Source organism: Pangasianodon hypophthalmus, chromosome 8, assembly GCF_027358585.1.
Source record: "Pangasianodon hypophthalmus isolate fPanHyp1 chromosome 8, fPanHyp1.pri, whole genome shotgun sequence".
Classification (NCBI taxonomy): domain Eukaryota; kingdom Metazoa; phylum Chordata; class Actinopteri; order Siluriformes; family Pangasiidae; genus Pangasianodon; species Pangasianodon hypophthalmus.
This window is the reverse complement of record NC_069717.1, coordinates 17,822,105-17,846,587: the sequence shown is the minus strand read 5'-3', so window position 1 is coordinate 17,846,587 and position 24,483 is coordinate 17,822,105. Positions and strand designations below refer to the sequence as shown.

General features: G+C 40.0%; 1 protein-coding gene across 1 annotated transcript in view; it reads right to left on the bottom strand.

Moving 5' to 3' along the window:
• Positions 1-24,483, bottom strand: part of plat (plasminogen activator, tissue) — a 34,841-nt gene that overhangs the window by 7,741 nt on the left and 2,617 nt on the right. The window contains exons 2-12 of the mRNA XM_026925786.3: positions 19,350-19,440; positions 19,207-19,249; positions 17,058-17,186; positions 9,731-9,841; positions 9,466-9,640; positions 9,296-9,387; positions 7,385-7,559; positions 2,845-2,930; positions 2,463-2,525; positions 2,136-2,343; positions 1,533-1,669 (exon numbers count right to left, since the gene is read on the bottom strand). Coding sequence (XP_026781587.1) covers positions 1,533-1,669; positions 2,136-2,343; positions 2,463-2,525; positions 2,845-2,930; positions 7,385-7,559; positions 9,296-9,387; positions 9,466-9,640; positions 9,731-9,841; positions 17,058-17,186; positions 19,207-19,249; positions 19,350-19,415 — 1,285 coding nt within the window. The 5' untranslated portion in view covers positions 19,416-19,440. The remainder of the gene's footprint in view (positions 1-1,532; positions 1,670-2,135; positions 2,344-2,462; positions 2,526-2,844; positions 2,931-7,384; positions 7,560-9,295; positions 9,388-9,465; positions 9,641-9,730; positions 9,842-17,057; positions 17,187-19,206; positions 19,250-19,349; positions 19,441-24,483) is intronic.

Below are 24,483 nucleotides of genomic sequence, written 5' to 3'. Positions count from 1 at the left end.
TGACATAATTGTAAATATAACCATAATTTTAATATCTGGATGAAAATCCTTTGCAGTCAATGATTGCCTGAAGTCTGGAGCCCATGTTCTCAAAACTCAAATTCTGAGTTTCCTCCCTGGAGATGCTTTGCCAGGCCTTCACTGCAGCCACCTTCAGTTGCTGCTTGTTTGTGGGTCTTTCTGCCTTCAGTCTTGTCTTCAGTAATTGAAAAGCATGCTCTATTGGGTCGAGATCAGGTGACTGACTTGGCCATTGAAGAATATTCCATTTCTTTGCCTTCAAAAAGTCTTGAGTTGCTTTCCCAGTATGTTTAGGGTCATTATCCACCTGCACTGCGAAGTGGCTTCCTATCAGTTTTGTAGCATTTGGCTGAATGTGAGCAGAGAGTATAGCTCTATACACCTCAGAATTCATCTTGCTACTTCTGTCAGCAGTCACATCATCAATAAACACCAGTGAGCCACTGGCAGCCATACATGCCCAAGCCATAACTCTTCCTCCACCATGTTTGACACATGATGTGGTATACTTTGGATCATGAGCTGTTCCTTTCTTTCGCCATACTTTTCTCTTCCCAAGTTAATCTTGGTTTCATCAGTCCAAAGAATCTTATTGCAGAACATGGGAGGCTTTTTTAGATGTTTTCTGGCAAAGTCTAATCTGGCTTTCCTGTTCTTGAATGTTACCAGGGGTTTGCACCTTGTTGTAAACCCTCTCTATTTACATTCATGAAGACGTCTCCTGATTGTACATTTTGACAATGATACGCTTACCTTCTCCAGAGTATTCTTGACTTCAGTTGATGTTGTGAAGGAGTTTTTCTTCACCAAGGAAAGGATTCTGCGATCCACCACTTTAGTTGTCTTCTGTGGTCTTCCAGGCCTTTCGATGTTGTTGAGCTCACCAGTGCTTTCTTTCTTTTTAAGAATGTACCCAACTGATGATTTGGCCACACCTAAGGTTTTTGCTATCTCTCTTATAGATTTATATTGCTTTTTCAGCCTAATGATGGCCTCCTTTACTTGCATTGAGATCTCCTTGGACTTCATATTGGTAGCTCCAGTTGAACAGCTGCCAAATGCCAACTCAATACCTGATATCAACTCCAGACCTTCATTTGTCTTGAAGTTACAAGGGAATGGACCGCACCTGGTCAATTAACTTCTTGTCAGTCAATTGTCCAAATACCTTTTGAGCCCCTGAAAATGGAAGTACTTTGCTTAAAATGGCTGTAATTCCTAAATGGTAAATGCCATATTTCTGTGGAACCTCTTTAAGCTTAAAGTCTACACTTCGATCACATGTTGATTATTTTATTTCAAATCCATTGTGGTGGTGTATAAAGGCAAAATCACAAAAACTCCATCATTGTCCAAATACTTCCGGACCTGACTGTACATATATATATATATATATATATATATATATATATACATATATATATATATATATATATAGAGAGAGAGAGAGGAGAGAGAGAGAGAGAGAAAGAAAGAGAGAGAGAGAGAGATATTACACAGCTCAAAGTTACCTATGTCATTATCATAATTGGCGTCGTTGTATTGTTCATGGATCCAATACCTCTCCACATCAAATATCTGCTCACTGCTAGAGTTTTGGAGCCTGAAGGTTCGGCCAAGGATCACATGCAGGCGATTTTCTGTAAATCTAAATATGCACCCGTAAGAGATGCCAGTATTAACACAGACAAATCTATTGTATATACAATGCATTATAGTCTACATATGCAATTTCACCACTTGCAGTTTTCACTGCATAAAAAATGACATTGTAACAAGTGAAAATATCTTGAATATAGTCACATTTATCTAGTTTTTTTTATTAACGTCAAGCTTGAAATTTGTATATTTTGCTTGAAATTTGTAAAACCATCTAAAATCAGGCTGAATAATCTTATTTTTTATTTTTATTAATCTCGTAATACAAAATTAGATAAACTGGCCCATATTCAAGATATTTCCACTTGCTAATATATCATTTTTGCAGTGCTGTCAATAAGTGCAGGCTGATTTCCATACTAGAAAAAAACTCCAATTCAAATAATAAATAACATGCACACTGAAATTCTAAGAAAAGCCAAGTCTGGGTAACTTGGATAAAAAACAATGCTCACCCCTCCTGGAAGCAGTGCGCTGCAGAGAGGACCCAGCAGGAGTCGATCAGGACTCCCCCACAAAGAAAGTTGTGTGATCTGGTTCGTGGCGAGTACACAGTGATGGCTGCTTGCCATGGCTGCTGTCTGATGTCACTAACCTGACCTCCAAGTATTCTGTATATTGGGAGAGAACTAGAGGGCCTTTCAGAACGCTGACCACAGGAGGCTGAGAGAGAGAACAATGTTCGTCAGTGTCAATCAAAAATATTCTAAAAATTAGGTTCAGAGACAGCTAAACAAGGGCTATTTGCACCAGAGACTAAATTTGTTCCTGAGTTCTCTCACCTCCTCTGATGGCAGTTATAGGGGCTCTTGGTCCAAGGGTTGTGATGGTAGATGGTTTCCTTGCTGTGTAAAAAAGGAATCATTAATTAAAAACACAAACACACACATAACACAGGAGAGTGACACTGTGTTAAAAAAACACAGTAATAAATAAAACCTCTTTGTAATAATTTGGTCTAACAGATGATTCAAACAGTCATGAGATACAGTAACACTTTATCAAGTTTTCTATGGCACTGTATGCCATTGTAATGCTGAATATTAAGTATTTCATCATTGTATGAGGAAGTGTTTATGCCTGATTGTTGATGCCTGTTGTCCTGAGAAGCAGAGTGAACAATGACCATAACCTTATTTCATTATGGAAATTATATGTACTTACAGCATTTGGGGATATCACAGAGTTCCCAAGTCAGCTGGGAGCCTTTATAAATATGACACCAAGGACCAAGATCACTGTCTGGGTTCCTAAAGAGATAAAAAAATCATAAAAATCATCAAAAAAAATCAGTTTTAGAGACCGTAAACAAAGGTGGGGGAAGTGAGGCGGCAATGGAGCTAGACTAAAGCTGAACCCGCATGGACCTCTCCCAAACATCTTTCTTGCAAATGTACAGTCTCTGGTGAACAAAATGGAAGAAATGTGGCTTCAGATAACATTGCATACACAGATTATGGAAAACAACATCATGATTTTTACAGAAACTTGGCTTTACAACAGCATTCCTAGGAGCACCATTGAACCAGTGGGTCACAGTGTCTTCAGGGCAGACAGAACGGCAGTGGACTCTTATAAGAACAAAGGAGAAGGTTTGTGCGTTTATTTTAACAAATCATGGTGCACAGACTCTACTGTAACTGAAAGTCATTGCTCTGCTTGTTGTTTTTCTTCTTTTGGCTGCTCCCATTAGGGGTCACCACAGCAGATCACTGCTCCGCAGATTTGATTTGGCATGGTGTTTACGCCGTATGCCCTTCCTGACGCAACACTCCCCAATTTTATCCGAGCTTGGAACCGGCACTGGGAGTGCACTGTAGTGTGCAGCCACAGTGGCTGGGGTCAGTTCCCTGGATGGAAATCAAACCCGGGCTGAGGTGGTGAGAGCATTGTGGCCTAAACACTAGTCCTCCAGGGATCCGAAAGTCATTGCTCTGCTAGTTTAGAGTATTTGATGATTAAGTGCAGACCCTCCTATTTACCCAGAGAATTTTCAGCCATTGTTGTGACTGCAGCTTACACTCCTCCAGATGCTAATGCTAAACTAGCTGTGGAAGACCTGGACGCAGCTATCAGCAAGCAAGAGACTACCCATCTGGCTGGAGCTTTTATAGACGACCAGGGCCTGGAGTTTTTAACACAATCCATGGATTTATTAGTGCTGCTCCTGAAGTGCACTCCCATGACTCTCCAAGCTGTGTGAAGAGGCAAGCATGCTGGAGCACTGGTCAGATTTAGGAAGAGAAAATACTTGCGATCTCTGCTCCCAGGAATATTCCTGTCTAATGTGTGCTCAATTTGTAACAAGATCAACAAACTCAAAATCCTTGCAAAAACAAAAAAGGACTTTTGACTGATTTCAGTTTGTAAAGAATGCTGGGGATTTCTCTTTTGCCTGGCTCTGACCCTGCCTACTTGAGCTTTTACACAGCGCGATCTCTTCCCACTGATGGAAGGCAGAGATTGATTGAACTCACCTGGAGGGAAGGAAATTTAAGAGACGATGTGAGAGGAAAGCAGCGCGTTAGAGTGAAAGTGACTGGCTTTTGTGCTCAGGGGAAGAACTGGGACATTTTTGTGTTGCTCGAGACCATTAGCGTTTGTCCGGCAACAAAGATAGCTAGATAGATTGTATTTTTTGGGTTTAGTTAGATAGTGGGGGGAATTTAGGAGCGCTGGCCACCTGTTAAAGGAGCGTTTCAAAGAGATGGTGCTGTTTCAAGAGGACTCATCAGTATATTGACATTGTGATTCCCAATAAAAGTGTGCTGCACAGAGGGGACTCATCAGTACCAGTGACGTTGTTATTCACCGAAAGTCATTGATTACCGTGACTGTCGGGATGGGAATAAAGGACAGAAGCGCGTGTGCTGTCTCTGAGGATGTTGACCCAGCTGATTCCTTTCTCGCTTTGACCAAGGCAGCAGGCAGCCACTACAAGTGGTGACCCTTCTACTGCTGACCATTCCTTGTCACTCTCCACAACAGATGTGCATTCAGCACTGAGCAGAGTAGATGCATGTAAGGCTGTTGGCATACCCGGGCGTGTGCTGAGGACATGTGCTGGACAGCTGGCACAGGTCTTTACTGACATCTTCAACCTGTCACTGGTCCAGGCAACTGTCCCCACATGCCTGAGGGCAACAACCTTCATACCGTTGCCTAAGCATTCTACTGCAGTGTGCTTGAATAACTTCTGCCCTGTTGCACTCACACCCATTGTAATGAAGTGCTTTGAGCAACTGGTTTTGTGTCACTTCACAGCGGGCCTACCACCTACACTGGACTCCCACCAGTTTGCCTACTGCCCAAACAAGTCAAGAGAGGATGCCATTTCCACTGCTCTTCATTCAGCCCTCTATCATCTGGACAACAACAGCACATACATAAGGATGCCATTCATTGACTTTAGCTCTGCATTTAACAGTCATCCCCACCAATCTGATCACCAAGCTCAATGACCTGGGCATTGAGCAGACCTCCATATGCAGTTGGATTCTGGACTTCCTAACCAATAGACCTCAGTCTGTTAGGTTTGGTTATCATATGTCCTCTACCCTCATCCTGAACACTAGCATTCCACAGGGTTGTGTGCTGAGTCCACTGCTCTACTCCCTGTTAGCCCATGACTGTGTGCCTCTGCATTGTTGGCGGAGAACCATGCTGCTAGACTTTGGAGGGTGACTCACCATTATTGCTGATGTGACCCACCACAGTAGTATCATCTGTATACTTGATGTTGTTGGAGAATATGCATTACACTTCCGCTCTATCACAGCGGAGAGTGGGTGGAACGAGCTGGCACTGTTTTCAGACAAGGCCACAGTGAATCGCTACAGAGGGAACTGGCATGCTGGGACATCGTGGTCTCTCTTAACCCATTCATTCAACTGGCTATCCGTGCCAATAATCTGCTCAGGTCATGCCATCCACACTAGCCTCTCCCCATACTCATTGCCCATCGCCACTGACACAAAGTCCATGGAAATTGCTCAAGTTGGCCTCCCACCTGACGAAAAGGAATGCCACAGAAAATTTGGGATGTGCTTGCACTGTGGTAATAATGGCAATTTCAGAGCAATTTGCAACCTCACACTTGACTCCAAGAACTCCAAATAGGTAAGCCATCAACTTACCCCCATGACAGAAAGCAAACATATTACATTACATCTTAAAATCTCATGGTGGTCAGAATCTCCCAGCCCTCATAGACCCTGGAGCAGCAGGAAATTTTATGGATGAGACCGTGGTAAAATTGCTAAATGTGCCTCTTGTTCCCCTCACAGTTCCTTAACAGTCAAAGCCCTAGATGGATTGATTCACAGGGATACACTACCATTCTCCCCATCATTTTTTCAAAGCCTGTCACTTCATTCCCTTGCCTAAGCTACCTACAGCCATAGAAACAGCAGAAATCTTGTTTAAGTATGTCTTTACATTGTATGGCCTCCCCAAGGACATAGTGTGCAATTGTGGGGTTCAGTTCACATCTCATGTCTGGCAGGGAAAAGACTTAACATAAATGTCAGTCTGTCCTCAGGCTATCACTCTCAGTTTCAACAACCACCATGACTGGAGCAGGTATCTCCCATGGGCCAAGTACACACAAAACTCTTTTATTCACTGGCTTCACACCGTTCCAGTGTGTTCTGGGGTTTCAACCTCCGCTTTTACTCCGGTCTCGGGAGCCTCTGAATGTCCAATGCAGTGGTTCCTGCAGTGGTATCTGCAGCAGAATATCCCTGGACAGTTGGTGTGGGTATCAACCCAGGACCTTTGACTGAGACTACCCTCAAGAAAGTCCCCTATTCATAGGCCCCTTTAAGGTTCTGAAATAAGTAAATCCTGTATCTTACCAGCTAGAGCTTCCCCCACATTACATATTTCACCCAATTTCCATATCTATCTCAAACTTTGTCTGTCTCCTCTGTCTCGGCAGGTACCCAAAGCTAGACCACTTCCCCCTTTGGAGATTGTGGGCACACCTGCATACACCTTCACTATGACTGTCGACTCCATGCAGTGGAGTAATGTCATGTTTTACCTGGTGGATTGAAAGGGCTATGAACATTCCTGGGTCCCCCCTAGAGACATCTTTGATCTAGAGCAACCTGACCGCCCTGCACCCAGACCCAGAAGAAGACCCCGCCACAGCGAAAATTCAGCTTTGGGAGCTGCCCGTCGTTGTGGATTCCATAATATCCAACCCTGACATTCCCACTCCAGACCAGCACCCTCTCCTGAGTTTTGAACGTATTCGTTTACGATTATTCTCATTTCCTGTTTAACCACTATAAAAAACACATGGACTTTAGATAGACACAAAGCCTTACAGTTTGCCCTCAATGTTGCATTTGTTTGCTGCTATTTGTGCATGACCTGTTTTGCTTTTCTGTGTTTTTTGCTGTTTGCCTAGCCCTTTTCTGGTGCTTGCCTGTTGTTTTGTACTGTGCCTTGCAAATGCGATAGGGGTCATGTTTTATATGTGTCTCCCAGAGCTCTTGTGGACTGAAACTCTTGTCAAATTTATGTTTTAAAAGTTTTTATATTTGTATCTGCCATGCATGACACATTTTGCCCCAGAAATCCATCTGGTGTTAAACACAGTACATTTTCAATATAGTCTTTTCAGATATCACTTCTCTAAGATAGAACCTGGTGTGTGTGTGTGTGTGTGTGTGTGTATACATGTATTTTTACCTACCTGCAGTAGCTGTGGCTGCCAAGACCCAACTCTCTAGCATCTGGCCTCCAGGCTGTGTAAACTTTGTTGTAGATTGCAGGTGAGTCCCATGGTAGACACTTAGAGTTGCTTTTACTGACTGACTGAGTTCCTCTATAGGACTGACCCGATCCCTGTACACACTCCAGTAGAGGGTCTAACAGAAGAACAATACTGTGTTATGCAGGTGCACCAGATTTCTTGCTATTGCTTATGTTTATGGTTCCTGTTGCCACTGGTATACACATTTTTCTTAGACTAAACTCTTTTTTCAGATCCTTACCCTGGTTTTGTGTGCTCCTCTATATAGTGTTTGTCTGTAATACCTGAGCCTTTATTTCAGTCATACTAAGTAGGATTATTAACGATGAACTGTTATTTAGAGCTGAAACATTTGATTAATGGTGTTAGTAAACACATTGTAACTGCAATCTCATATACCTTTCATTATTAAAGCCATAGTGTACAAGAGTTTTGCTAACACTAAAAAATTAATTATTATTGAGCTGCTCTGAGTAGCCCTAGAAATCCTGTAAAAGTAACTTACAGTCAGAACTGCAGAATTGGCAGGAAATTTTAAACTTACATATCATACCCCAATTCAGATATGTCCTGTGTCAGGTATGGACAATAAGCTGCCCCAAATTTCAAGTACAGCTTAACACAGAGGCAAAGGCAATATAAATTAAAGAAGACTTTCCCCTTCAACAAGGCTTTATCTTTGACCAAGCTAACTAAATTTAATAAGCTAGTTCACTGCATCAGTGATCAGGCATAAGTTTGTGTTCACAAAACAGTACTATTATACTGAGGACATAATGGTAGCAGATAATTACAGCCTCAGGTTTGGTGTCCCAAACCATATACTACTATACTAAAATACGCCATTGGTGTCATTGCTATTTTACTGCATAGAGTGGGGCTTGGGACACATCCTTTAATTCTTATTTAATGTGTATTACTTGGGTCTTGCAACCATCATATTAATGACACAGCACAATCAACATAACAAAATATTCTCCTTAGACATTTATTGGGCATATTGAAAAAAAACCAAAAGTGTGCACACTGTATAAAAAAAAGTCTACACACCCCTGTTAAAACTGCAGGTTTTTGGCATGTAAAATAAACAAAACCAAGATAAATAATGTCAGATGTTGTTACCACATTTATTTACATTTATGGCATTTGGCAGACGCCCTTATCCAGAGCGACTTACAATAGTGCTTTGAAGTCTATCAAATTAAACCACCTTTAATGTGATATAGCAAACAACAAAATTCATGTGACAAACAAATAGAACATTTTAGGGAAAAAAAAGAAAAAACTTACAATAAGTTGGTTGTACAAGTGTGCACACTTGTGTGCATGTGACTGTGCTCAGAATTAACCAGTCACTTTCATACTCATGTTCAAATGTAATTATCATACACCTATCATCACTGAAGTGATTCAGATTAAAGCCGTGGTCCACAAGGAGCTTACAAAGCATGTACAGGATCTCACTGTTGAAAGGAGAGGGGTACAAAACATTTCCAAAATATCACATGTACCATAGAACACCTTCAAGGCCATCATCAACAAGTGGAGAAAATGGGACACCACAGTGACACCAAGAGGGATAGGCACGTCAAAAGCCCTTTCTCACAAAAAAAAAAAAAAATACAACCCTGCCTAAATCACCCCCAACCCTTGCAAAAACAAGGCAGCTTATCATCCAAAGAACACCATACCCACAGTGAAGCATGGACTTGACAGCATCATACTATGAGGCTGCTTCTCTTCAGCTGGGACTGGGGCTCTACTCAACAAAAACCTGCTTTAATAGGGGTATGTAGGCTTTTTATATCTACTGTGTGTGTGTGTGTGTGTGTGTGTGTGTCTTTGTCCCACCTTTTGTACAGTTTGACACAGAACAGAATTCCCACACAATCTGAGACTTTTTATAAACATAGCACCATGGTCTGGAGTCCCCATCTGGATTTCTGAAAAAAAAACAGAATTTTTTTTAAAATCAGCAAAAGGAAATTTTTCTTTGTTTGGATTCTTTTTTGTCTGAGTACCTGCAGTAGTTGTGATTGCCCAGTCCGAGGATTCTTGTTTCTGGTTTCCTGGCTGTGAATTTTTTTCCTATGAGTAACGTTGAGTTCCAGTTGATACACTCAGTGTTAGAGCTGGAGATGCTCCAAGTACCACGATAATCAGAGCCTTGTCCTCTCACACATTTCTCATTCAAATCTAAGAAAAAGGATAATGCAATTCAGCGTGAGTATCACATGTTCAGGCTCCATTTGGGATATTTAATGCTTGTGTCAGATTGAACTCAACTGATCTCGCACTGTTTTCCAGTAAATCCTGGTGGACACAGGCATATGAAGTCATTGAAGAACACTGCCTCCTTACATGTGCCACCACTGTAGCATCTTGATACAAAACAAGCTAAATGAGAGAGAGAGAGAGAGAGCACTGCACATTCTGATGGTGAAAGAACATGTTTATCATATAACTTAGTATATAACCATAAAGAAATTATGCAGATGAGTGATGGAAAACCTGTAAAATTTGGTAAAAACTTTAAGTTGTGCTGAACCCCCAAGCAAAGGCTTGATTGGAAGGTTGTGAGTTCAAGTCCTAGCACTGCCAAGCTGCGACTACTTGGCCCTTGAGCAAGGCCCTTAACCCTCAACTCAGTTGTATAAATAAGATAAATGTAAGTAGCTCTGGATAAAGGTGTTTGCCAAGTACCAGAAATGCAATACAATTGTTGTCTGGTTTCTATTACTTTTCATTATTATCATGGTGGTTCAACAGAGCCAACATACTGTTCTCTGTATTCTTCTTCTTCTTATTATTATTATGTTGGCTTACATAACGTATTGTTCTTCATAATTTTCATTTCTTATTCTTATCAGTGTGCATTCCGAAGCAACACTATTGTTATCTGATTTCTATTGTTTTATTATTAGTGATTGTCAAAACTATTGTCATCTGATTTCTATAACATTTTATTACAAGTGACTGTGCATTGCGAACATCTGATTCCTAAGTTGGACCACTTAGCTCCGCGTACTTAGGTTTTTTTTGCTAATTTGCATAATATGCAAAACATATTTTTGGAAACTAGTCCTTGAACTTTTGTCTAATCTTCACAAAGTTTCTCTTTCAATAATTGTCAAAAACATGTTGAGATTTATGAACAATATGGCCACCACCTGTCAATCAATGCTAATGGGGCAGAGTCTAATTCACTCAAATAGCTGTAAAGTATGATTCTTTGTATGCACTTGAACAAAACTTGACAGGCCCCTTGAGAACAAAGGTCCGCCCAGTTTAGGTGTGGTCATCAGTAGGGGCGGGGCAAAGTATTCTCAGGAACCATAATTCTGATTGAACTGAAACTGCATCTGGTATTCTGAATCTTTATCCTAAGTAGGTGTATTGTTAATGACAGCCTGGTCACTTAAGAACATTTTTTCTCATGATTCAGTCACTTGTGCAACAAAAGATTTCTTTTTGAAACATTTAGCCCTGCCCACTCGAATTTTGTATAATTTGATTAATATGCAATATATTCCTTTTTGCCAAATCACCACAGCCAAAATGTGGTGTCAAATTACTCAGTAGCATCTGTCCATCAATAATTATAAATCTGTGGACATTTGTAAAGAATGAGGCCGCTGCCTCCTAATCAGTTATTCCAAGGTTTAATTTACTCAAACAGCTATAACACATGATATATTAGATGGATATGCACAAAGTCAGAATTCACTATTTTAACACATTTTCATCTAAAATCCCTATACTTTCACCTAGAAACTCCATTTTCAGTGGATATAAAAAGTCTACACACCCCTGTTAAAATAGCAGGTTTTCATGAAGTAAAAGAATGACACTAAGATAAATCATATCAGATCTTTTCCCACCTCTAATGTGAAACTGCAAAGTATACAAATAAAGTGAAAAACAATAAGAAACTTTTTTAGGGAAAAAATAGAAATAAAAAACTTAATAACCTAGTTGCATAAGTGTGCACACTCCTAAACTAGTATTTGTTGAAGCACCTTCTGATTTTATTACACCACTCAGTCTTTTTGGGTAAGAGTCTATCGGAATCGCCCATCTTGGCAATATATTCCAACTCTTTCTTGCAAAACCATTCTAGATCCGTCAAGTTGTAAGGGCATCTCCTGTGCACAGCTCGCTTCAGGTCACCCCACAGATTTTTAGTTGGATTCAGGTCTGGACTCAGGCAAGGCCATTCAAAAACATCAGTCTTCTTTTGGTTAAGCCAATCCTTTTCATCTTCAGCTTACTACCAGACACCTGGATGTTTTGCACTAAAATCGACTGTTATTTGTAGCTATTCATGATTCCCTCCACCTTGGTAAATGCTCTAGTTCTGGCTGAAGAAAAGCACCCTAAGGCATGATGCTACCGCCACCATGCTTCACTGTGGGTATAGCGTTCTTTGGTGATTTGCTTTTTTTTTTTTTTTGCGCCCAACAGACCTTTTGGAATTGGTCTCATCAGACCATAACACATTTTGCCACATGGTTTGGGGGTGATTTAATTGAGCTCAGATATTTTTTTGTCAGAGAGGGCTTCCGTCTAGCCACCCTACCCCATAGCCTAGACATGTGAAGAATATGAGAGATTGTTGTCACATGCAGAGAGTAATCAGTACTTGTCAGATATTCCTGCAGCTCCTTTAATGTTGCGGTAGGTCTCTTGGCAGCCTTCCTGGTAGGTTTTTGTCTTGCCCTTTTGTAAATCTTGTTCTTGGTAATGTCACTGTGGTATCCCATTTTCTCCACTTGTTGATGATGGCCTTCACAGTGTTCCACGGTACATCTAATATTTTGGAAATTCTTTTATATCCCTCTCCTGATCTATATCTTTCGACAAGTGAGATATTGTACATGCTCTGTAAGCTCTTTGTGGACCATGGCATCAGCAGTCAGATAAAACCAAGAAGATGTCAAGAATCTCCTACAGAAACAACTAGTCTTTATTAGGGCTTAATCAGAATAATTTCACTGACAGGTGTATGATAATTACTTTTGAACATGAGCTTTGAATGTGATTGGTTCTGAATACAGCCACATCCCCAATTATAAAAGGGTGTGCACACTTATGCAACCAAGTTATTGTAACTTTTTTATTTTTCCTATATTTTCCTGAAATGTTTCTGATTATTTTTCATTTAATTTTTATACGGTGAAATTTCACTTTGAGGGTGGAAAAAGTTCTGACATGATCTATTTAATTTTTTTACATCACAAAAACCTGCCATTTTAACAGGGGTGTGTAGACTTTTTATATTCACTGTAATCTTTACAGTGGGGGAGACATTGCCCCTTTCAAAAACCTTATCTAAACATTTAAAAAAAAAATTTTTTTTAGGTTATGAGCGTTTGCTTGACACTAGGGCAAGTCGAAAGCTTCATTCACTCCCATTCAAAATCTGGCACCATCAGCTTTGGCTTTTACTAAAAGTTCACATGTTTTTAAAAGTCATAAATCAAACAATTCCTGCACAATCCACATAATTTTTCATCATATCCATCAGCAAAGTCTCCTTGCCCAAACTGTGTCATTAGTTTAGTGAATATTTTTGAGAAACAAACCCAATAGTTTTGAGAGTTTGTCTGCAGTGACAAAACTCGGCCTACTGTAAGAATTTTGTAATAGGCGCTCATTAAAAGTACACAAACTGACTGAAACACACACGGTGCAAGTGTGCAGGCTGCACTTTGTCAAAGACAGACATTTCTCCTCAAAATTAATTCTCTGTCTATTCATTCACATGCATAAATACAACTATGGCTGCTAATTGCTCCAAAGACCAAAAATGAATGCCCCTGACCTCTAATTGCTTCAAATCCCAAATATAATTGCCCCCTGACTGCTAACTGCCCTAATATAAATATAAAAACCACCCTGACTGCTGCTAATTGCCCCAAAAATAAATAACATCATGACTGTTAATTTCCCCAAAAGCCAAAAATAAATACCTCTGTGAACTATAATTGCCCCCAAACCAAAAAATTATACTTCCATGATCTCTAATTGCTCCAAACCCAAACTTAAATACCATACCCAAACCCAAAAATAAATATCCCCCAATGACCTCTAATTGTCCCAAACCTTGATATAACTACTACCCTGACTAATTTCTCTGTTAATTTCTCCAAAACCCAAAAATAAATAACACTATGATTGCTGCTAATTGCCCCAAACCCAAACTTGCACCATAACCCAAATATAAATACCTCTGTGACTGAATACACTCAAACCCAAAAATGTACCCCTTAATGCTTAATGCCCCAAGCCCCAAAAATGAAATACCTCTTATGACCTCTAATTTCCCTAAACATAAATATAAATTACACTCTGAGTGCTGCTAAATGCTGCAAACCCAAAAAAGTATCACCCTGCCTGTTAATTTCCTCAAAACCCAAAAATATTACTCCCAGCATCTCTAATTTTCCCAAACCGAAATTTACATACCTCCTGACTGATTTTTTTTCCCCAACTCAAAAATAAATACCCCTGACCTCTAATTGCCCCAAAGCCCAAAGATAAATGCCCACCTAACTGCCAATTTCCCCAAATCCCAAATATAAATACATCAGTGATTGCTAAAGTTCCCTCCACTCATAAATTCCCCATGACTTCTAAATACTCTCAAATTCAAATAAAATATACCCCTGAATGCTAAATGGCCCGAAACAAAAACTAAATAATAAATACCTCCCTACCAACCTCTAATTGCCTCAAACAGAAATATAAATATCATTCTGACTGCTGATCGCCCCAAAACCCAAAAATAAATGTCTATGTGTCCTCTAATTGCCCCAAACCAGAATATAAATATTCCCCTGCCTAAAAGAAATACCCCATGACATCTAATATCAAACCCAAATATAAATAATTTCCTGCCTGCCAAAAACCCAAATATAATTGCCCTCTGGCTGCTAATTGTTCCAAACCCAGAAATCACTCATTACATCCAAACCTCAAAATAAATATAATCATGAATGACTAATGCCCTAAACCCAAAAAATAAAGACCACCATGCTCGTAATGAAGCTATGACTATTTAAATTACCTGAACTGAGCAGCAACTATTTTCTTTGTCCCAACTGCCTAGCAACAGTCTAGCAGCCTATTTGCAACATATTAGCATATTAAGAACTTGCTTCACCTGTACAATCCTTCATTTTCTTCAGGAAATGCACTTTTCTAGTTATATTGGCTTGTTGGCAAAGTACGGCCTAGGTCTTGGTTGACCCTCTCGGTCTGGCCATTTGATTGGGGATGGAAGTCAAATGAAAGACTTACAGAGGACCCCATTAGCTGGCAGAAGGCCTTCAAGTAATGGCTAGCAAACTAGGGCCCCCAGTCACACACCAGATCACTTTGCATCCCATGCACACGTACAACATGCTGCCTTAATAGTTCCACTGTCTCCCTGGCAGAAGTGAGCCTGTGTAGGGCCACAAATTTGCAGGCCTTGGAGAGTCGCCTAGAACCAGGATGACTGTATTGCTCCTGGACGTGGGAAGACCTGTAACGAAGGCCAGGAACACATGGGACCATGGGTGGTCGGGGAGAGGGAGGGGATGGAGAAGGCCCACAGGTTTAGTTCAGAGGGGGCCTCATTGCAGGCACACACCTGGCATACTGCGATAAAGGCCCAGACATCCTTCTACATACTTGGAGACCAAAACTGCCACCTAAGAAACTCAAGGGTCCTGGTCACTCATGTATGTCCAGAAAATGGGGACGCATGCCCTCACTCCAAGACCTGCTAGGGGACATATATCTTGCCCTGAGACCACCTCCCTGGTCAGGCTACTTCCGTAAGGCTTCTCTGATGTGGTCTTCTCTAGGGCCCAGAAGAGTGGAGCCACAATTCGAGAGGCTGGGATTATAGGATCTGGCTCTGGATCTGGACCTGAGGAAGCCCACTTACGAGAGAGCATCAAGCTTATTATTCTTTGAACTATATGTCAGGCCAAAGTCTAATATCAAGTCAGGACAAAGTCAAACCTGGCAAAAACAAAGCCCACCTCACATGGCAGGGATTGAGATGCTTTACCTGTTGGATACAGGTCAGCTTCTTGTGATCGGACAAGACCACGAACGGGTGCTTAGCCCACCCAGCCAATGCCTCCATTCTTCAAGAGTCAGCTTAACAGCAAGGACCTCTCCGGCCCCAGTATTTTAATTTCACTCCCACAAGGTAAGACTTTGTGAATAAAATGCTGGTGGAACTTGGGAGAAGGACCTGATTGCTGCAAGAGAACTGTTCCCACAGCTATGTTGGAGGTATCAACCTCTACAATGAACAGTTCCTTGAGATCAGGCAACTGGAGGACAGGGGAGCTTGTAAGCCTCCACTTGCGCTTACTGAATGCCTCCTGAGCCTCACGGGTCCAAAAAAATGACCCGGGCTTTTCCGTGGATGGGCATATGAAATCCATGGCTAGGGCAACTTGAATGTACTCCTCCAGAGCCAGACATTCAAGAGGAGACAGGGTTAGGGTTGGGTTAGGCTCCCCCTGAGGTCCCCAGGAGGAGGTTGATGGCACCCTATTTGGAGGCAGAACCTGGGCCTTTTCTTCACTGAAAATCTCCAAAGGGTCCCAATACTCCCTCGGGACCGCCGAGAAATCAGATGGGGGTCCTAGTGACCCTTCTCTTGGTAGGGAGCACTGGCCACCTAAGCATACCCACTGGCATTGTGGACCCCAAGCCACCAGGAAGTGGGTGGACCAATCAATTCGCGGTTTGTGCCAGTGTTAATTTTCCTGACGAATAATTTTCAACAATGACATTTTTTTCACTGATGAAAACAAGACAATAACTAAATAAAATATAATTTATGATGACAAAAATCTACTAACATTTTCATCAATGAATAAAAACGAGAGTACACAAACTAACTGGCTGCTGTTTACAAAAAACAAAGAGAGCAGGGACATTCCAAGTAAACACACAGCTCTACAGAAAAAATGGGAAGTAGTTAGTGGTGTCTTTTAAATCAGACATAATAAAAATGTTTTATGTCTACATATTTTTGGTTATTTTAGTTTATTTTCATTTAAACCCTGGACTCCTCCATAGAGCGGTGCTGAGTATGTATCCACCTTGATCTAGGTGGGCACACAGCCGAGTCTGCTCCAGCACCAAGGTTTGGATTGAGACTCCAAGTATTTAGTGTTCATTATTGTATTTAAGACTTAATTTTAATTCATTTTATAGTACTTTCTAACAGGGTACAATCTGAAAAAAATATATACATCTATCTAAAATGTAGCTGAGTAGTTAAGGCACTGGACTATGGCACAGAAAGTTCAAATCCCTGTGCCACCAAGCTGCCACTGTTGATCTTGAGCAAAGCCCTTATCCCACAACTGCTCAGTTGTATCCTCTCTCAACTGTAAGTTGCTTGGGATAAAAGTGTCAGCCAAATGAGGTGAAATTAAAATGTGCATGTAGTAAAAATAACTAAGCTGAATGAATCACCAGCATTAGTTGTTATTATTTTTCAGTGGACTATGTGTTCAACTGATGTTTCTTACTGTGTTAGTAATGCTTGAGTGTACGTAAGAATACTTGAGTAAGTGTGTGTGTGTGTTTCACTTACTAGTGATTGGTATGTAGTGACAGCGTGCTCTTGCTCTTGAGGCACAGCGGCAATACTCAACTTTCTGATCTCTCCATCGTAGCCAAGTTTCTCCTATCTCTCTGACTGCAGCTGAGTCTACACAGTGGTCTGGGACACACATAAATAGTCACACATACGCACCGACACACACATACACACAGAGAAGACAAACCTGGGTACATAGACAAAACTGTGGCTGAACTACATTTATGACAATGACTTCCACAACAAACAAAATTACCATAATACCAAACTCAACAAACAAAAGCAAAAATAACATGACAGCTGTTGGATGGGAGAGAACAAATAAGAAAGGCAAAAATGTGGGTGGGGGTGGGGTCAATATGAAGAACAAACAAAGAAAAAAACAAGAGCTTGAAGCACATTCACTGACTGATTACCAGCACTGTATTTATTTATTTATTTATTTATTTATTTATACTAAGAAGTTGTGTTGTACAGTAACGTAGTTCGATTTTACCCCATATAATTGTCAGACGCAGTGAGATTAACCTTCCAAGACCTTCAACCATGTTACAAAAAGACGTATGATGCAATATTAGGAATGAATATCACCATCATACCCAGTGATGGCTGGTGGTGAGTATTTAATATTTATCAATAGCTTGACAGTGACACTATTGTGGTTGAGCAATGTATCATTATGTCACATGGTGTCATCAATGGCATAATAAGAATGGCATGGGGCAAACTATCATACACACACACACATACTTTTAAAGGCAGATATGCAGCTGCATTCGTAAGTTCAAATTTTTCTGTACTCGCTTCATGCCGTGTTCCTCAGTATAACCAATATGATACACAGAAAACATGCAACCCTTTAAACTGAAAAACAGTAAACTTAGAGTTCTGTTCTCTGAACTTTCATTGGACAATGCATGTTTAGTATATTTATTTTTAGTTTCTCTTGCAAAGGCATTTTGGGGAAAAAAGGATGATAGAGTAAATAATCCACCTTGTTCGAGTTCATTACACCCACTACTGTATATAACATTACACATTCTCAATCACTGCTGATTACGTTACATGGATGCATCAGCAACATGGAAAAAAAGTCAGCCCATAGGCCTACGAAATTTAGCAGGTATTTCACTCTGTGTCATCATCTGGCACAACTGTCACTAAATAGCAGCATGATCTGCTGTCCGTGCTACAAATAAATCAGCCCAGTCACTTCCTCATATCATTCAGCAGGACGGTTGGTATTGCTTTTGTGCTTTGTTCAACTTAACAGCAAATACTAATTAGCCCTACTAACCCATTTATACCAGCCACCCTGATCATAAACACTCAACATCCACTTTATTAGAAACACCTGTACACCTGCACATTCATGCAGTTATCTATTCCTAGATAACTGCCAATCTGCCAATTCTATGGCAGCAGCGCAAGGCAAAAAAATCATGCAGATACAGGTCAAGAACTTCAGGTAATGTACACATCAAACATCAGAACGAAGAAAAAGTGTGATCTCTGTGACTTTGGTCAGGAAAATGGCCAGATCGGTTCAAGCTGCCAGGAAAGATACAGTAACACATATAATCACTCTTTACAACATTGGTGAGCAGAAAAGCATCTCAGCATGCACAAAACACCAAACCCTGAGGTAGATGGGCTACAACAGCAGAAGACCACATTGGGTACCACTCCTATCAGCCAAGAACAGGAATCTGAACCTATCATGGGCACTGGCTCATCTAAACTGTACAGCTGAAGATTAGACAAAAATCAGTTGGTCTTTTTGTCTTTTTGTATGACAGTGTTTTCTATTGTATCGTAATTCATTTTATGAATTTTATGACTTTACATTTTATGACTGTACAAGAAGGTATTCAGGTCATTCTTACTACCCCTGGCTATTATATGAGGTTCATAAAATCACAGTTACATGCATAATTAGTGTTTCTTCCAGTGGCCTACCAACACTAAAAAGACCTAATTTGAACAAGACATATACAATATAAGACCATTAGCAAGAACATTGTCTCAGTCACACTGGATTAGGATGCTGATGTGGAGGACAGTGTAAGTATATATTGTAGATGTAAAGTTTTGCAAAAGGTATAGAGGTTCAGACATAAAGAAAGGTCAGAATGTGAATCACCTCTATAGTTGCGCGTTCCTCTTCTCTCCCTGTGAAGTAGTTCCTGAGAACAAGTAAGTGCTACCATGGTTACTCTTTTCTTTAATAGTCTAAACTGGAGAGGAAAACTGGCTGATACTGAACAGGACAACACATGCACTTACCGTGTCAGCTAAAGTGCAAAAGTGGAGAGGCAGCAGTAGCAGCAACAATCTTGCAATTGTATTCATGATTTCACAAAGGCCTTTCAATGAACTGAAATACAAAAAAACACACCATTTAAAGTATGGAATTATTAGTCCACAAGCACACATCATGTACACAGTCCCAGACGCCAATCTTGTCCTTGGGAAGAAAGTTGGCAGTTCACTGGGTCACTTTTTCCTTCATATGCAGTTTCCTCTGAAAAGTATTGGAACAGCAAGGCCAATTATTTTGTTTTTGCTATACGTTGAAGACATTTGAGTTTGAGATCAAAAGATGAATATGAGATAATAGATCAGAATTTCAGCTTTCATTTCCTGATATTTACATCTAGATGTGTGAAACAACTTAGAACATGGTACCTTTGGTGGCAGACCACCCAACTTTTAGGTGAGCAAAAATATTGGAACAGATAGTATTAAAGTAAATAACATTTAATTTTTGGTTGCATATTCCTTTCTTGCAATAACTGCATCAAGCTGGTGACCCACTGACCACCAAACTGTTGCATTCTTCTCTTGTGATGCTTTTCTAGGCTCATACTGCAGCTTCTTTCAGTTGTTGTTGCCTCTTCAGGAGATGAAATGCGTGTTCAATTAGGTTAAGGTCTGGTTATTTTTTTGGCCATTCAATCTTGGTGATTGACTAAAACTTTCCAGTGAAGTCCTCTGTTGTGCTGGCAGTGTGTTTTAGGTCATTGTCTGGCTGCATGATGAAGTTCCTCCCAATTAAATTGGATGCACTTCTCAGACAGAATGTTTCTGTAGACTTCTAAATTCATTCTGCTGCTACCATCATGAGTTACATCATCAATAAAGATTAGTGTGCCCCCGAAGCAGATATGCAAGCCCAAGCCATGACACTACCTCCACCATGCTTGACCAATGAGTGCATGTGTTTTGGATCATGAGCAGATCCTTTGTTTCTCCACACTTCGATTTCCATCACTTTGGTAGAGGTTAATCTTGGTTAGAGAACTTTTGTGGTTCATCTCTGTATTTCTTTGTTCAGTCCAATCTGGCCTTCCGATTCTTACTGCTAATGACTAGTTTGCATTTTGAGTTATGACCTCTACATTTCTGCTCCCGAAGTCTTCTTCGAAGGGTGGATTGTGAAACCTTCATCCCTGATCTGTGGAGGTTGTTGGTGATGCCACTGATGTTTCTGGGGTTTTCTTCACAACTTTCACAATGTTTATGTCATCAACTGCTGTTGGCCCAACCTGTTCGATATCTGATTGTTAGTACACCAGTGGTTTCTTTCTTTTCAGGACATTCCATATTGTTGTATTGGCTATACCTAATGTATGTACAATGGCTGTGATCAATTTTCCCTCTTTTCTCAGCTTCAGTATGGCTTGTGCTTCTCCCATAGACAGCTCTCTAGTCTTCATGTTGGTTTACCCTTTTCAAGAACAAATGCAGTCTTTACAGTCAAAACCCAGGGCTCAAACCAAGATTAGACATTTAGAGCTATTTATTGTTTAAACAATCAATCTAACAGGGCTCACCTCGGCAACAAGAAACACCTGTCAGTCATGTTCCAATATTTTTGATCACTTGAAAAGTGGGTGGGTTCAAACAACAGGTGCCGTGTTCTAAGTTGTTTAACATATCTAGATGTAAATATCAGGAAATTAAAGCTGAAATTCTGATCTAGTGTCTCATATTCATCTTTTGATCTCAAGCCCAAATGGCTTAAGTGTATAGCAAAAACAAAATAATTGGCCTTGCTATTCCAAAACTTATGGAGGGGGCTATACATGAGACTTGTGAAGATCATAGATATGTACCAATGCATCTAACAAGAGGTATGCATGACATTTCAATAACATACATACATAGACACACAAACTCCTCATTCTCTGTCTGCTCCTTCTCATGCATTAGCAAAGAGCTTCTATCTTTATATTCATCTGAAAAAAAAGCATTCAGCATTCAAATGTTCATGTACTTACATATGAGTGAACCAACTTGCATGCAAATAAAAACAGCTGTATTTAAAGCATACATAAAGGCAAACATAAACCAAACAGGAAGAGACTGTTTGCCTGTCACTCTAAACATATCTAATCTAAACACGCATACACATAAACGCACACCCATATTAAAATCATGTTATCTCATCGCTCTTGGTGACTGCGCTAATACCATCCACATGAATCCTTACAGTTACAAAGTGCAATAAACATTAAATGACTATTACAAACCATTAAATGCCATTCTAAGCACTCTAAAACACTTACAAACCATTAAATATGTATTATTAATGACAAGCCATTAAATACAAACCACTAAATATGTGTACTAATATGTTAAACATTCAGTACTTTTTTAAAACCTTTGATTAAATATGCATTTTTAAATGTACTATTTGTACAACACAGCACAGTCATGTTAAGACATTTGGAACAACAATAGAAACAAAAGACTAATTTGTATTAGTTAATATATCATGAAGTGGTTATGTGCGAACAGTTATTATATTATGTATAATAAGAATGCAGTAAAAAGTATGAATATATGTTTGTGTAAAAATAACTATGTATAGCATGTAATTATAACATGGTTGCAATGTGTACACACACCATAAACTGTAACTACTAGGCATGACATGATACACTAAAGCCACGATAGGAGACATGTGACGATACAGGCTTCCTTAGACGATACTGACACGAGGCTTATACTGACACAAATAAAATATTAAATTTTAATACATTTATTTTGTAATGACCACAAATTGAACTACTGCAAATCATGCACTGTATTGTAAGATAAGTACATCAGGATTTATAATATAAGGTCTAATTTTTTATCATGTTAAAAAACATTAACATTAACATGTTATTTTAATTTTTTTCAGTGTTATAATTGTATTTCATGGCAACATTGTTAATATGGAAAGATTGTTGACAGTAGGTTGTGCCATAAATGATTACGCTAAATAACAAATTAGTGTCTCCACTGTTCATACTGCGTTCTGACATCCACCTGAAACGCACCAGCGAGGCACACTTACCAGTACAGATGAAAAAAACAATTGTGAATTTATTTTACATGGTTCCTTATCCCTCCAAAATTATTTTCTGGTTATACCACTGCCAGCACAACACACAACCACATAGCAACACCCTAGCAACCACCTAGCAACGCCCTAGAATTCAACTGTAATACCACAGCAACCACCTAGCAACACCCTGGCAACCATCTAGAATTCCACAGTAATTATCTAGCAACAGACTAGCAACTACATGGCATTACATATCTACCATAACTAACTAATTTAACTGTTTTAGCATGTTTAGCATGCTGTGTCATGCCAAAATTAAAGTTCGTCCAAGAACTTTAACCTTCTAGTTATTAGTATACTTCCCCATGGGAGTGTATGGTAACCCATAGAATGCTTCATATGCTTTTTACGAAATTTGGCACAGTGACGGACGACAGTCTCAGGTACCTTCACACCAATTTGGTGTAGGCCACTTAAGCCCTCTAACGCTATCAATAGGCCAAATCTGCACATACATTTACATTAATAACTCCGCTACGCAATGTCATTGTCAGGACTACGTTACCCATCTGCCCCTGCACCTCACGAGATTACGTGCAAGTGAGTCATGTTTATGTCTAATGAGCACGGGTATTTAAGTTTTGTCTCTGGCAGCACTCTTTGCCTTGCGTTTGTCAATCTCACATCATGTTCTTGGGTTCCTGCTTTTACCTAGTTCTTGCTGTTCTTGTTCATGTACCTAGTGTGTTTTGTATTACACCGATTAAACCATATCTGCACTTGCATCCGCCTACAACTGCAATCCCTGACAGCATGTGAGACCCACTATAAGCAGACATGCTTCAGTGCATGTTGGTCCAGAACAGCAAATACGAGAGAACCAGAGGCAGCTCAACTGGATCAAGGCCCTTCTGGACCAGCTCAAGGCTGGGCTCCCCCAAACTTGTGTGTGGCTGGGCTTACACGGCCGAACACAGACAGAGACTTTTCAAAAGCACTCATGCCAGACGCCCCTTGCTTCATTGAGGACATCATTCAATATCTCACCAATGGCTTGGTGTTTTTGGATTCAAATTTAGTATATTTCATTGAGAACAAGTGCTGATAGTCCCCAATGGCTTCTGGTCAATGGCTGGGTCCAGATTGTACTTGGCCACCTTTATCACTGCTTGCTGCTATATTTTCTATTGCATTTCCTTTGCTGTGAAGAAAGGAGACATAACCTCAACCCAAATTCATTCTGTGACCAGACTAAGCAAATTTCAAACATTAAAAATGTGCATTTCCTTTTCATACTCAGTCCCCACCCCCACCCCTTTACCTCTGTAATAAAGCTTGTTTTACGCTGTGTCTTTACAGTATTTTTTTTACACTGTGTCTTTACAGTTGACAAATTATTACTTGTCATACTGCATGAGATCCCAATAAAATATTTTCAGAATTCCATAATGGACTGTGTGATAATGTGTGCTCTTCCTGTCAGATAATATGATGAAGATGTTCTGATGATAGTCACGTAAAAGAAACATTCTTCAAATATTTTTGTTAACTCAATGTGCTCTCTTGTAAAGAAAACATGCTAGGCTGGACAAGGATAAGCTGACATCACATTTGTTATACTTATGTTATATAGCTTATTTTAAGTAAGTGTTGTTCATAATTTTATCTATACAGTCCATGAGATTAGCAACAATCTACAGTCCATGAGATTAGCAACGTCTCTGATTAAGATGGTGTCTCTTGATGTCCAGTGTGTGAAAAAAAAAATCCTTTGGATTTTAAAGGGACAGTATTATTAATTAATTATGATGTTTGACGTATTGTGGTTACATCAAACTGTCAGACAGTGGTGCTGGACTTAATACTGTTCCTTGCTCAAGTCAATATCACACAAGAAAAATAGGCCAAGGTCAGAATAGCACACAACTGAGACATGCATAACAAGTCCGTAGTTGCATATGAGGTCTCAATATCGGCATACACAAATTCAGTATTAAAATCTCCTTTCGCATACTTAGCTCAACTCTGAATGCCCTAAGACCACCCAAACTGTACAGAGTAAATCCGACTTAACACCCGCAG